Consider the following 14097-nt stretch of genomic DNA (forward strand, 5'->3'; position numbering starts at 1 on the left):
GTCCTCGTGCTTCATAGTCCCAGCCAAGTTACACAGGTGTCTTAGGCGACCTTTCAGTGCACAGCTGCTCATCCCCTGCACCCCAGAACACTATTTTTTTTTAGTAAAGACAGATCTTAAGGGGAATTAATTAACTAGATTTTCTGGCTGGATAATCAATTTTCTTGGTATAAATTGAGTGCTGATGGAAGAACATTGATCTGTTGCATTTCCCTGTGTAGAGATTAAAAATAGATGAACACCCAGCTGGAGAAATTGTGATGGGACCGTATTCCTTCCCAGTACAGAGTTTTGGCAGCCTCAGAAAATGGGGTGAATATTACTGGGATTTCATTTCATAAATGCATTGGGAAAGTGAATGTGAAAATGTCCTAATTTAGAGATCTTTGAACAAAAGAAAGTAGAAATGTTTCATTCTGAAGCAGCTTTCCATTAGACTGAAAGGCTGGCAAGACCAAGGACAAAATCTAAGTGAAATGTTTTAATTGTATTTAAACAAAAACTACTTACAATTATATTTTAGAATACTTTTTAACATATTTACGTATTTATTGCATTTTCCTTCACAGAGCAGCTCAGAAAGTTGGGGTCTCTCAGCCCTGAGTGCAGTGGATGCCTTATCCCCAGCCCTGCATCCCAGCAATGCCTTTTGCTACACTGGGGACCCAGCTCAGACACCAGCAGCATGCCATGGTTCATGTAGCTCTGCCTTGGTCTCACCAAGGTTCCATTGCTGTGAAGTTCAGCAGAGTGTGCCCTACTGAGGGCCCACAGATAACCAGCACATACAACTCGACCACGTGTTTCCCTTATGTATGTGTTCATGGAAAGTTATATACATGTTTAGGAGGTCCCATGCCTCCTAAATCATTCATCTGACTACAAATTGCTCAGACTCCGTGATTTATTTTTCATCTCATTTATTGCAGGCATGAATACAGGAACAGGTAAACAGCTGAGCCGTAAAAGTTTCTCTCCAGGCATGTTTTCAACAAAATGCCATCACACACTGTCTGGTGATACATGCTGCTACCCAGATGGAACAAAACGAGGTGAGCAATCTTTCCTTAAAGCTGCTGCCCACCAGCCTAGGCTGCAGCTGCCAGAGAAGCCTTCTCCTCCCCTCACTCCCTCTCTTCCTTCTCCTTCCCATGGGTTCTTTTACGGCACTTAACTTTACAAAACACAGTTGTGAGGCTGATCTTACATGCAATTACAGATCAGCACCAGTATATTTATTGCAAACTCCTTAAACATCAGGACATCAAAATTAAAAAAAAAATAGAAATAAAGAAAAGAAAATAGAAGAAAAGAAGGAAACAATATTCCGTTGCATAATTACGAGTAGGTTTTTGTAGCCAATGAACCAGAAATGTATTCAGAAGAATAAACAGAAAAAAGAAAAGAAAAACAAATGATATTCATAAACAGTTCAAACAAAACATGGTGCTGCCTCCAATGAAACATTTCCCTGCATTGCCAGCTCTGTTTCATGAGCACATAGGGTCCTGTATCAAGAGAGATGTGAAGCCACGAGCTAAAGCTTCCCAGGAGTTAATTTTCAAACACTGCATTTCCAGGAGAGCTGAGTACATTTGAACGTGAGAGATCTGCACACAGTGTGGGATCCGATTGAGACTGGGGATTTCGAAAACCCCATTATCCCCTTTTAAACAAAATAGTGAAAACACCTGAACCACACAAAAATGAGCCACAATTGGTTGGCTTGTTGGCTTCCATAAGAGATTGCAATATGAGAAAATATTTAACTCCTTGCATAGCTGCTGAATTGGCCGCTAAATTTTGCTTGAATCACTGAAGCATGACAACCTTGCATTCTGCCAATTGGCAACTTCACACTTGAAAGCAGAGCTCTGCCTGCCAGGTCAGGGCGCCCTGTTGGGCTCTGCTGAAAGCCGGGAGCCCCAGAGGCTTTGCCAGTGTGGCCATACAGGAAGCATCCCCAGCTGTCCTGGTCTCATAACACCAGCTGATGCCTCTCAGCTCCAGCCAGTGGCGGCTGTCCCAGCTCTTTGCTCCCCCCCCCCCGCCCGTGAGGGAAGAAAGCTGTTCTGACAACAGGGTGTTCAGTGGCATATTTACATCTAATGAGCTAGTTCTTGCTTACAGAGCTATGCTGGTCACAAATCGAATCTCAAAGGACCCCTGGATGGTGTAGCCTTGTTGGCAAGGGCTTGCAATGTAGGCCTAACCAGAGGGACAGAGGGCAGGATTCATCTCACTTAATTATAAGCAATTCAAAAGCAGACACTGAAGTCAGAGGCACCTCTGGAAGGCAGTCCCTTGGATCTCTCTGCAGGTGAGAGCTGGACATATAGCATTAGGTGAGATGAACCCTGTCCCTGGAAGGCTGGAGGGCAGGTTTCCTTCCAGCCACCCCGTTCTGTCACTAGCTCTGGAGACCATGCTTCAGAAGGCTGCTGTTTAAATGTGTTATCTTTACATGTGTCAATGTACATGATAATGATAGCCTGTGCTGGGCTTCATGCTGCCACAACTACATATGCAAGCTCATTAAAGCTAGCTCAGATACTTCTGCGCTATTTTATAGACATTCCTTTGGGCAGAGTATCCTTTCACACCTGTAAAGTTAAAGCCTAGGGGCAAACCTAGACTATATGCCCCCAGCATATGTTCATGTTGACATTGTCTTGTTTGCTGTAGTTTGGATCACAGGTGTCCTAAAGTTATGATTTCCAACTGGAGGCGAGGCAGGAGTGTTTGATATTCAAAGGATGTAGAAACTGAAATGCTTAGGAGTGGCTGAAGAAAATACATAATAAGAAAGAACAACATGATGACATTATGCAGCTAAAAGTTTAGTTCAGTATCAGTCTAATGTGTTAAATAAAGCTCCATTAGACTGCAGAACAGGAAACAGTGGCAGCCAGTAGATAAGACACTAAAACAAGACAAGGCAACGTATGTGGGGGTTTTTTGGGAAATGCCCCACTGGAACTGAGTGACCACACGAGCCTTTCCCTCTCCATTTGGGGGGACAGAGGAGATCAGCCAGGCCAGAGCAGCCCCAGCTGTGGGGACATGGGCCACTGCAGTCACCTTGGTTCACATTTTTTGCTTTCCGGTTCTGAATAATTTAGCGTAAGAATTTTTAGACAACAGAAGTAAAAGGCTGCACTTAAAAAAATAAACTAATAGCTTGTTGATGAGCAAGAAAATCAGAAGGGCTGGTCTGAGTCAGGCATTCCATTTTACTAAAGGCTTTTGCGTATGTGACCAGACTGCCCTAATGCAGGGAACTGGATGTTTACCCCCAGACCTGAAGGCACATTGCAGGGTTCTCAATGTCCATTCCAAGGCAATCAGTACAACCAAAGCGTGCACTCAAATTTGATTTCCTTTGTTTTTCTCTCAGTGATGACTTTGTGAAACAGCCACTGGATCACATGGAAGTGGGCACTGCCTAACTGCAGGTAGCAGACCAGGTCCAGATAGGGCCAGTGCTGTGCCATTTGCAAACCTACTTTACTTTCCTGAAACAGGATCTCTAATTAGAGTTTTTGTTTATTTGTTCTTTCCAGTGCTCAGTTCTGTTTGGATGTGGACAAAGGTGCTGCTCCTCCTCCTTCCATCGGGACCTTTAGAGAAGTGGTGAACAAGGAGAAATGGGAGACAGAAAATGCAGACTTTGATGTGTGTTGCATGTTCCCTTCCTTTCTGATCTCTTCACAGCAATTTAATATTCCTAATTCATTTTTAATAACCTCAGACTGATGGAGAGGTACATGAAAACATTCGCCTTGGCACCATAACCAGAAGACGGACAGCATACAGGTTGTGTCTGATTACCCAGCAATGTCATTGGAGTGCTCTGAAATCTGCAGTCCAGGTGTGTTTCTATGACTCCTTGTGCCCATTCCTGATGTTGAGCTATATCATTGCATTTTGCATTGCGGATTTCTACCTCACAGTTGTACTGTTTATTTGTCCCCATTTCACGGTAACCGGAAAGGTTTGGGGTGCTGGATTTTAACTGGGAAGCCTCATGCTAGTTTCGTGTCCCAGTAAATCTAAGATAGACAAGTCATTTTATACCTCTAACATTGCAATCCACAGTCATGTGATGCTCTCAAGATTTCTCCTCTCGAAGAGAAGGCAGAAGAGCACAAGCTAACTGAAGGAAACTCAGTCTCACAGCAATCACTTCCCAGCCTCCACACAAACAAACGGGTTAAGCTGAGATAAAGCCATCGTAATCAGTATCAAATTAAGGACAATCTTTTATCTTAGTACAAACCAGAGAACACAGAGTACAGAGTAACAGAAAAATATACATCTTCAGCCATACAAAACACACAAAAGCTTTCCTGTTGGAATAGTATCTCGTAGCTGACAGTCAGTTGTTAGTAGCTTTGTAGGCAACCCTGCACTGCTGGACAGGGGGAAATGGAGAACTGCTCTTTAAAATTTAGGAAACTGTTGGTCATATTACCTGTATACCACAACACACTCCTTGAAGCTGCGGTCCTGCTAATGAGAACACCCACCCAACCCTGTTCCACAAACTATTTGTATTATTTTTAATGTGATCGATAAATCAATGCAGCAGGAAGGTGAATCAGAGAGGGGAAGCACCCTGGCTGTGCTAGCTGTACTCGTGCCGCCCAAGCTTTGTAGCTGGAGCCATCTATGTGTGGGCAAGCCTGAGTGCCCAGCAACATGGGGAAGCTAGAACTTCCCACCAAGTTACAAAAAGTCAGTATCAAGCTAGAGAGTCAGTATCAAATTGCTTTAAACAACTGGGGTTTTTTTTAAATCATTAATGGAAATAAAGTCAGATTTAGTTTCAGGTTGAGGTTGAGAAGGCAGACTATGGGGTGTTGGGTGCGTACACCTGTGTGGAGAGGTGTCCTCCCCCTGCAGCTATTTGTATCTCTGAGTAAAGGTTAAGGTTAGGAATTTAGTAAGACAGCCACTCGTTTTTCTGTGGAGACTAACAGTCCTGGGGTTAGGAAGTAATAATCATTCTTCTGCTTTAAAAACGGTTCTTTAACAAATAGCAGTAGCTCATTGCAATTTTCAGTTGTACAAAATGACATATTTTCTATGTTACTATCAAAATATTCTGCATAACATTAATTTCTGTGCACTTATTAACATATGTACAGAACAGTGTTTCCCAATAGAGATCAGTTTGCTCCTTGCTGATCCTTTTTACCCTAGATTTACCAAAACCAAACCTGAAATTAACTGTGTTAATAGTATAAAATCTCAGGAGAGAGAAAGGATTGAAGGTTTATTTCCCAGCAGCAAACGAATAAAGGAACTCCTTCAAGTCAAAGTCTAGCCAAGACTGAATTTTAACCAACCATAGTGAATCCAGGCGAGTCAGGAATATCACACGTTTTCCCGATGCATTATGTTGAGTACACAGAAGCAGAGGAATGTAAACAGACAGAAGGCACATGAAAGGCCCCAATCCATTCTCCATCAGACGGAAGCGAGAATTTCATAATTCTGTCATCAAGAGTCTTTTCATCATTTTCTCTCTCTCAAGTTCACGCCTCAGAGTCTCAGCGCTGTGTAATTAATGCACAAACAGCCAATTATGGGAAACACAATAAGTCTCAGATTTCAATTTAAAATAATTAACATTTTTGAAATACCAAAAGAGGGGGGAAAAGGTCAGACTCAATTCAGTGAAAAGGCTGATAACTGATGGCTGATTCAAAAGCTTGATATTTCTGAAGAGCAAACAGAAGCAAGTAGAAAGACACAGAAAAACCTACATGGCTAAACTGTTTATGTTTTAACCTCACTCCTGCTAAAGGCTACCGATTTCAAAGGGAGCTGGATGAGGACTCAAAAAATAAAGCAAAACAGCTACAGTAAATGCCAGCTCTCAAAAGAACGGTGTTACAGCCCTTGGCTCCTCAGCAATGTGTGAGTTGGATAGACATCCACCTACACTGAATTTACTTCATGTGCACAGGTCAGGGTAGGGGAAGCAGAGCTTGGATGTCCTTGCTCACACACCAGATCTCTCACTGGGAGTGCCCTGAGCTGCTGGTCCCATTTCTAATAAATAGCAAAAATTGGGAAGAAAAGCAACAGTTTACTGTGTTGTTCTGAGGGTTCGGTGGTTAATGCTTGGAAAGCATTATGGAGACATTTTGCCAGTTTTTGTCCATTATGGACAATTATACAATTATAGAATGTCTTAGGTTGAAAAGTACCTTAGGATCACCCAGTTCCAACCCCATGCCATGGGCAGGGCTGCCCTCACCAGCTCAGGCTGCCCAGGGCCCCATGCAACCTGGCCTTGAGTACCTCCCAGAATGGGACCCCCACAGCTTCTCGGGGCACACTGCTTCACTGTCCTCTGAGTAAAGAATTTCCTCCTAATGTCTAACCTAAATCTCCCCTCTTTTAGTTTAGCACTACAGCTTCACAATTACACTTTCACTGTAACAACACATTTTAAGGTGAGTTAGAAGTGTTGACCAAGTGTGCAGGTGCAATTAAACCAGTATCTGCAAAAATACTAAACAAATGATAGTGGGAATTTACTGGAAATCCAAAATTGAAGCATCTAATATATCATAATGCCAAGGAAATATTTTTCTATTCGACATAAGCTTCAGACCTTTTGTGTTCCAAAAGTACTGAGTATATCCACTCCTACATTTGTATTCAGTAAATCATCAGATTGGGAAATTCAGCTTTGATTAAACTGTGAAATAAGAAGCCAATGTGCAAAACTGATAGGATGGAGGAATAGAAACTGAATGCAGTGGAAAGATGGAATGGCTTGTTTTTCCGAGAAACTATAAGAAATATCACTGTAGGCTGACATTACAGGAAAAAAAAACCAACAAACTGAAACAAAAAAAACCCAAGAGGACAAAGTAAGAAAACAAGAAAACCGGTGTCTGTTTTTTATTTAGAAGGGCAGATATTTCTTAATTTCAGCTTCCCCCCCATGGACATTTAATATCAAAAAACAAATTGGAATATAGCAATTATTAAAGGAAAAACGTAGTTCAGGGAAAATGACTTGTCTGAGGAAAATCTGCACAACCTTTTCTCTCCAGGCCATTGACTATATAAATGGTACACTGCTGGCTGCAGCAGTTAATTAAGTTCTTGTGGTTTTGTTTTGTTTTTTTGTTTCTCTTGCCTCAGAGACGTAAAGTCTAGTTACTTCCCTACAAAACCCACCTCTTCTGAGTATCGAGAAGCAACTGAAAATCTTTTGGTATCGGGGGTAAAAAGGCACTTTAGAAAGAAGGTGAACTTTCCCCAGTGCAGTTAAGACAGAAAAAGAGATATCTCACCAATTCCCTTATGCACAGAGTGTGAAAGAGCTGCACAGTACCTGTCCGCCAGCGATATCGGTTTATGTGACGTGTATATTGTCTGCACTGTTGGAGTCGGCACAGGCTCTGCCAGGGATCTCAGAACAGGAGATTTCGGTACCGGCGAAAGCTTGGGAGATGACTGCACCGCACAGCACTGCAATTTGCTGTCTGTGAACTCTGCCTACAAAAGATGCACACAGACAGGGAAAGAAAAGAGTGTAGATTAGCTTCTACTGCTCTTGCTCACTTCAGTCCTGTTCATTGCCAAACCCTCAATACCAGCAGCTAATAAAGAGAAGGAGAGGCTGCAGCTTGCAGTGCAAGCTGCGTGTTCATGGAGCGGCCAACTCTGCTGTCAGCATTCACAACTTACTGTCAGGGACTCTTTCTTATGCCAAACCACAGTGGGTAGCACTAAGCTGTATGTGTGATCTGGGAAGATCATGGAGCAACTGCAGGCTGCCAGTACCTTGGGACCTTTGGGGTGCACTCCTGCTGGATTTCTATCATGGCAACTTCTGTTCAGACTTTGCAGCAGGGAGGAAGAAAAGTCACCATCATAAGGGAGCATATGATATTTATCCAGCTATGCAAATAGCAAATTTCCTTTCTTATTTTTTTTCCTCAAAATCTGCAAGCCACATGGCATTAATGCTAAAAAAAAAAAAAAAACAACCAACCACAAATTCAACCAGTGGTACAATTATTTGGGCCTAGGAAAGCATAGCTGTATTAGGTTCATTTTCTTTCTGTCCTTCTTAGCATGTCCTTGCTCGTGTTTCAACTAAAAGCATGTGATGTGCTCCAAGAGAAGCTCTGAAGCAACGGGAATTCCATCAATTCCATGAAATTAAGAAAATGGAAAGCGTAAAAGCGTAAAAGCAACTAAAGAAAGTCTCCTTCCTTAATCCCAGTCAATCTTACGTGTAAATACTGGCTAATATATCCTGTTCAGACTCCTCCCTCACTCATCTTTTAGAGCTCAGCCTGACAGGCTACAGGGACATCACTTTGGCATTCCATCCTCTAAGGGATGAGTATGAGCAGCAGCACTACCTGTGAAGCTGATGTAAGTTCTCCCAGCCCTACTGAAACAGCAGTGCTATGGCAAATTACACTTGCTAAAGATTTGTCCTGAGTCCTAAAGTGTGTTTGCTTGGGATAATGGTTTTACTGTACATATATAATGCATCTTTTTATATATGTATGCATTTACATATTTACGTATGTTTGAAAAAAATATTTTGCTGGTCTAAACAGATACAATTCCATTAACTTAAGTCTGTGTGACTTCTACCCACTGGCAGTACGGCCATTAAGCCTACTTGAAATTTCTGAAATTTAGAGGGGTTCCTGGCATGAACCTTCTTTTTAAAGATTATAGGAAACAAAATTCTGTGCTTTTTTTCCTCAACATCATTGCATATGCACCACAAAATTAGAAGCCATGACCTCAATAACATTTCAATGTTCTGTTCCAAGCAAAATAAATGAATAAATAAGAAAAAGTGAAGGGGAAGCAGGGAAAAGGAAAACAAAACAAGGAACTGGAGTCAGAAATGCTGGTAGCCATCAGGGACTATGTCTGGAGGATACTTGAGTGATATCCAGCTGCAGGACTAACTCTACCTTTCAAATACTTTGCTGGGGAAAAGCAGCATTTAGATCCAGTCCTATGATCAGGTTTATTGTGAAAGAAAAGCCTCTTTCTTTAAATCAATAAGTGCAGCCAGTCACTGCATATGGCCCAGCAGTGAGTTACACGACTCTGATTCTGTGCTGGATATAGATTGCTGCTACCAGTAAAAGCTATGGTTGAAGTCTGAAATGCTTGATTCTGTCGATGTAATTTGACAAAACAGAAGTTACTGCGGTTTACTACTATAGGCAGGGAACATTGCTTACAAACCAGAACCACTCCTCATACTGGAAAGAATGGGAAGGGTTATAATCAGAGTTCCACATCCCATATTGCATTATATTAAGTGCTCAAAAATCTTTTAAAATTCTCTGAATTGTCTGTAGATTATTTTGTCACACTTATTACATAATGTTCTACCTTTAAAGTAGGGCTTGGATTGGACTTCTTTTTGAGTTGTGTAATGATTGTTCATACTCACACACAGTTTACCAAAAGCTCTAAATCCCACCATCTCTGAAAGTTTAGTAAGAATTAAGTCTAATATTTGACTTGGGTTATTAAGTAAACACAGGAGTTTAAACAAGGATACCACTGTAGTCATCAACATGCTAACTATAATTCTTCCTCAAAATTCAGATGCAAATTCGGTGAAAATCCGGCTTCTTTTTGTGATGGCACAGCAGGCAGTTTCAGGCAGCAGGCCATGCAGTTGCTAGAGAGAGGACTAAGTCATCTATCCCCACACCCTTGGAAAGATGCTGTTGAGCTTCGCGTGAGCCCTCAGCAGCTCTGAGCAGAGCAGTGTTTGGGGACTGGCTGCATTAGCAGCGAGCTTCATCAGTTGACTCTTAGTCCTCTGTCCAGTATGCATCAATATCTGAATGCAGGCACGTTCATTATTTGCATAATGGGAATATTTAACAGATTTGCACTCTAAAGTCTGCTTGGAGTTTATCTTTTTTTGAGGACTGTTTAACGCATATGTTTCTAATACTGTTAAATTATTCCTTGGAATTGTGTTAAATACACAGCTTTTCAGTTGCACATTCTACTTACAGAAAACTGTGGTACTGTTGTAAAAGGATCGAAAAAAGGATTAGATGTATCAGCAGGGAATGTCTTTATCTTTAAAAAAGATAAAGAAAAAGATGTTACTTTCAGAGCATAAAAATGGAAAAGAAAAAAAAAAAAAAAGCAGCAAAGCATTGCAACTACAGTGACACATCCAACAAATCAGAGCAGTTCAGCAGTGCTTGGACCAGACCAGAAAAGACCCCTCCAGAAATGCATACAGAAACCTGATGAGGAACAGTCAAAGCATAAATATGAAAACCTGAGAGACACGAATTTGTTATGCACACGAAGTACCTTTCAATCCTGTAAACAGTCATCAGATCATTACCTGCTTCCTTCAGTGAGCACCACATTGTAAAATATGCAATATAAAGTACAGGAACCTTTTTTTTTTTTTTTTCCATTGCAGAAACTTCATCTGAAGAACTTTATTTATGCCATACATATTTCGGACTTCCAAATTTTCTGTTACACAGTTCCTGCCCAAGACAAACAATCACTGAGATGGGATCGAAAGACAAACTCTCTGTAAAACAAGCCCTGTGGACAGTGGTTTGCTTCAGGCATTTGCTGGGACCTGGCTGCCTGCATCCAGCTGTGGGCTGCCAATCAGGGATGAGTTTTGGGGGTTTTCATCACAGGACTTGGGGTCACAGTCAGAGATGAGCATGTCCCTGGTCCCCTGGGCAGAGAGGGCTAAGAATGACCAGGGCTCAGCCCCAAGCATACTGTCACTTGCCCCACGGCCTGCTGGAAGTCACTTCTGCCCTTAGAACTACTTCAAATGTTAATGGAAATTAAGGAAACATTCAGAGTGGAAATAACTTCTGCCCTGCTCCACTGCACGTGGTGTTTCTCATGATTTTCCTCTCTGGAGTGCAGACATTTCTCATTCATTCAACGGGAAGACAAAATATCAGATGCTTTGAATGGCACTTCACGCTTTCCATTTTAGAAAAAAAACCCCACATTTTTCAGTGTACAGGTGTGTTTTTCACTTTATTATAGAAAATGCTATGCATTTGGTGTGCATGTTTTCAAGCATAATTCACTACCTCCAGCTACAGAACTGCTGTTGGATAATCAAGACAGCTAGCCTGAGGACCCTAAGCCCTTGTAAGCCAAAGAAAAACCTGAAATTATGACATCAAATATAATTAAGTGTATAGTGTTTATTTTGCAAATAAAATAACAGAAACATATTTGGCTTATAAGGATGCCCAGGGAAATTAACAGCCATCTGTAGGGCTGCGTCTGCAAATACATGGAATTAGTCTGGCCTTAATTGTCAGGCTTCATACACACACGGATTATAGATGGCAAAGATACATACCTTTTTTAACAGAACAGAGGTGGCTATAATCACAGAGGTGCAAGTGAACAAACAACTGTGCAAAGGAAAAATGTTTTAAATTACAATTTCCTGTGCAAATACATTCAAGAAAATCTCACTTTTTTAAATAGATTTATGTATAATCCTGTTTTAGTAAAGCGTATGTTGCTGGTTGAACCTACTCTTGGCATTGACGCAACAGTTCCTTGCAGGTACAAACAGTACAGGACAAAGCACAGGCATGCTCCACTACAGGTGCAGTCTTTTATCCAAGGGCAGAGCAGCACAGGGACGGACAATTGATTGCTCATAGATAGGTTGAGTCTGATGTGCTACCGGCAACATCTTTCTCATTTTGCAGGTTGGGCTCATTAAGGAAATGAAGAGCAGTTACTGAATATAGAAAAGAAAAATGGCACAGAACAATTTTCAGGAGCCCACTGAGGTTTGGGAGCAGAGGTGTGCAGGGACAGCCAGCCCTGGCAGCACGCCGGGGCATGTAGCGGTGCAGAGCTCCTTCTTGTAAAATCAGTGCTGTGAACTGTGCCTATGGCAGAGGCCAGCAAAAACCAGATAATCTGGCTTAGTTATCAGCAGGAATTCCTCTCTAAAGGAGCTGTGCTTATTTAACCTCAGGAATAAAACAATCCTGACAAATGAAAGGCTCTGTAGGTTCCAAACCCACCAATTTCCGGCATTTTAATGAAGCTGAAAACAGAAATTAAGGGACAGAGGGAAAAAAATAAAGCATAAATGTGTTCAATTTAAGAGTGAGAAAGAGAAGCCATCCTGCTCAGCTTTTAGGATTTAGTCTTTCTTTTTTCATCTTGTTTCTTTCTGCTGCTCAGATGGCACAGTTTGAGCAATTTGTTAGTTTGCCTGCCCTGAGCTTTGATAAGAGCACTGTTGCTGCCTGCTCAGTGCTGTGAGAGGCCCTCATCTATTCATAATTTGAGAAGGAAATGGGTATCACATCCTAATCCACCCAAGTGCAGAAAAATTCATTATACTCAAGAATGCTTGAACCTGGAGAGGAATAACCACATGCATCAGTACAGGTTAGGGGCTGACCTGGTGGAAAGGAGCACTGCGGAGAAGAACCTGGGTGTCCTGGTGGATAATAGGTTGGCCATGAGCCAGAAACATGCCCTGGTGGCCGAGAAAGGCCAACGGGATCCTGGGGTGCATTAAAAAGCGTGTGGCCAACAGGTCGAGAGAGGTGATCCTCCCCTCTTACCCTGCTCTGGTGAAACACGTTTAGACTACTGTGTCCAGTTCGGGGCTCCCTGGATCAAAAAAGACAGATCTCTTAGAAGGAGTCCAGCAGAGGGCCACAAAGATGATTAAGGGCCTGGACCACCCCCCATGTGAGGAAAGGCTGGGTCTGTTCAGCCTGGAGAAAAGAAGACTGATGTCTATAAGTACCTAAAGGGAGGTGGGAGGCAAATGGATGAGGCCAGGCTCTTCTTGGTGGTGTGTAGCAATAGGAGAAGGAGTAATGGCCTAAAACTTGAACATAGGAAGTTCTGTAATAACATGCAGAAGAACTTCTTTACAATAAGGGTGACAGAGCACTGGAAAAGGTTGCCCAGAGAGATTGTGGAGTCTCCTACATGGATATTGTATTCTAGATCCATCTGGACACCTTCCTTTGTGACCTGCTGCAGGGAACCTGCTTTAGCAGGGGTGTTGGACTGAATGATCTCTTCAGGTCCCTTCCAACGTCTGCAATTCTGTGAACTCTTTTCAGACTGAGTCTAAGGTAAAATGGGAAGGAAGTAAGGAAAAGCATCAGTTAGGCATCTGGCTTACATAAAACTGCATTTGGAAATCTGAAAGGCCATTTTACTCAAGAATACACGTTAGCCTTCTTGTGCATGTCCACTATGCCCACCAGTGGGCTGAGGACAGCAGCTGCACCAGCCCCTGAGAGGGGGAAGAAAACCCTGCCTGCTCCTGCCCCACCATTCCAGGAGGGCAGTGTTGATGTCAGTCACTTCCTGAGCCCTGCCTTGGGGATGGATTTATTGTCTAGTGTCAAAACTCCAAGTAGCTCAGAAAACAGAACTGCTCCCTGACTAGAACCAGAGGCCAAGACCTAAATGTCACCACCTGGGGACTGAGAAGGGAAGAGGAGTAGAGCCACCTCCACCATCTATGGCAGATCTGCCATTCTTCCATTCCTGGAGACCTTCAGGAGCTTCCAGGCTTCATCTGGGATTGCAAATACAAGGGGACGAGGGAGAAGGAAGGACCACCTGGTATCCCAGAGGCTGCAGAAACATCATGAGCAACAAGAGGACAGAGCTGCGTTCTTGCATAGATAGACTTTCAAGTGTAAAACAAGATCTTAACCACACCTGTTCTCCCCACAGGAGTGAAAACAGTCTTATAGTCAAAGTCAACAACCACAAAACAATTTTAAAATAAGGCCCTGGAGGTACCTGTCACGTCACAGGGGCATGGCGTAGAAAGGGAGTGAAGGCTCTGCATGCCCCAGCAGCCCTGTACATGCTGAGGGCTCATTTCACAGCCTCGCATGCCTTGCTTGAATGCTCAGGGTGTACCACCATAGCAGAACTGCATCGGACAAGTAGCTCCTTGTCTAGAATGTTTAGCTTGGCAGGTTGAGAATTTACTAAGCTTAAAAGAACACTTGGCTCTTTAAAAAAAAAAAAAAAAAAAAAAAAAAAAAAAAAAAAAAA

General features: G+C 42.4%; 1 protein-coding gene across 2 annotated transcripts in view; it reads right to left on the bottom strand.

Annotated features, from left to right (window-relative positions):
- Nucleotides 1-903: 903 nt before the first annotated feature.
- The window catches only part of EPB41L4B (erythrocyte membrane protein band 4.1 like 4B), a 166839-nt gene continuing 153645 nt past the window's right edge, over nucleotides 904-14097 (bottom strand). The window contains exons 23-25 of one of the 2 annotated variants that reach the window (XM_042868647.1): nucleotides 10042-10110; nucleotides 7361-7524; nucleotides 904-5561 (exon numbers count right to left, since the gene is read on the bottom strand). In XM_042868647.1, coding sequence (XP_042724581.1) covers nucleotides 5492-5561; nucleotides 7361-7524; nucleotides 10042-10110 — 303 coding nt within the window. In that variant the 3' untranslated portion in view covers nucleotides 904-5491. The remainder of the gene's footprint in view (nucleotides 5562-7360; nucleotides 7525-10041; nucleotides 10111-14097) is intronic. The other variant, XM_042868648.1, reaches the window with a different exon arrangement.

The sequence above is a fragment of the Lagopus leucura genome, unplaced genomic scaffold (assembly GCF_019238085.1).
Source record: "Lagopus leucura isolate 7727_CA_CO unplaced genomic scaffold, USGS_WTPT01 Super-Scaffold_100002, whole genome shotgun sequence".
Classification (NCBI taxonomy): domain Eukaryota; kingdom Metazoa; phylum Chordata; class Aves; order Galliformes; family Phasianidae; genus Lagopus; species Lagopus leucura.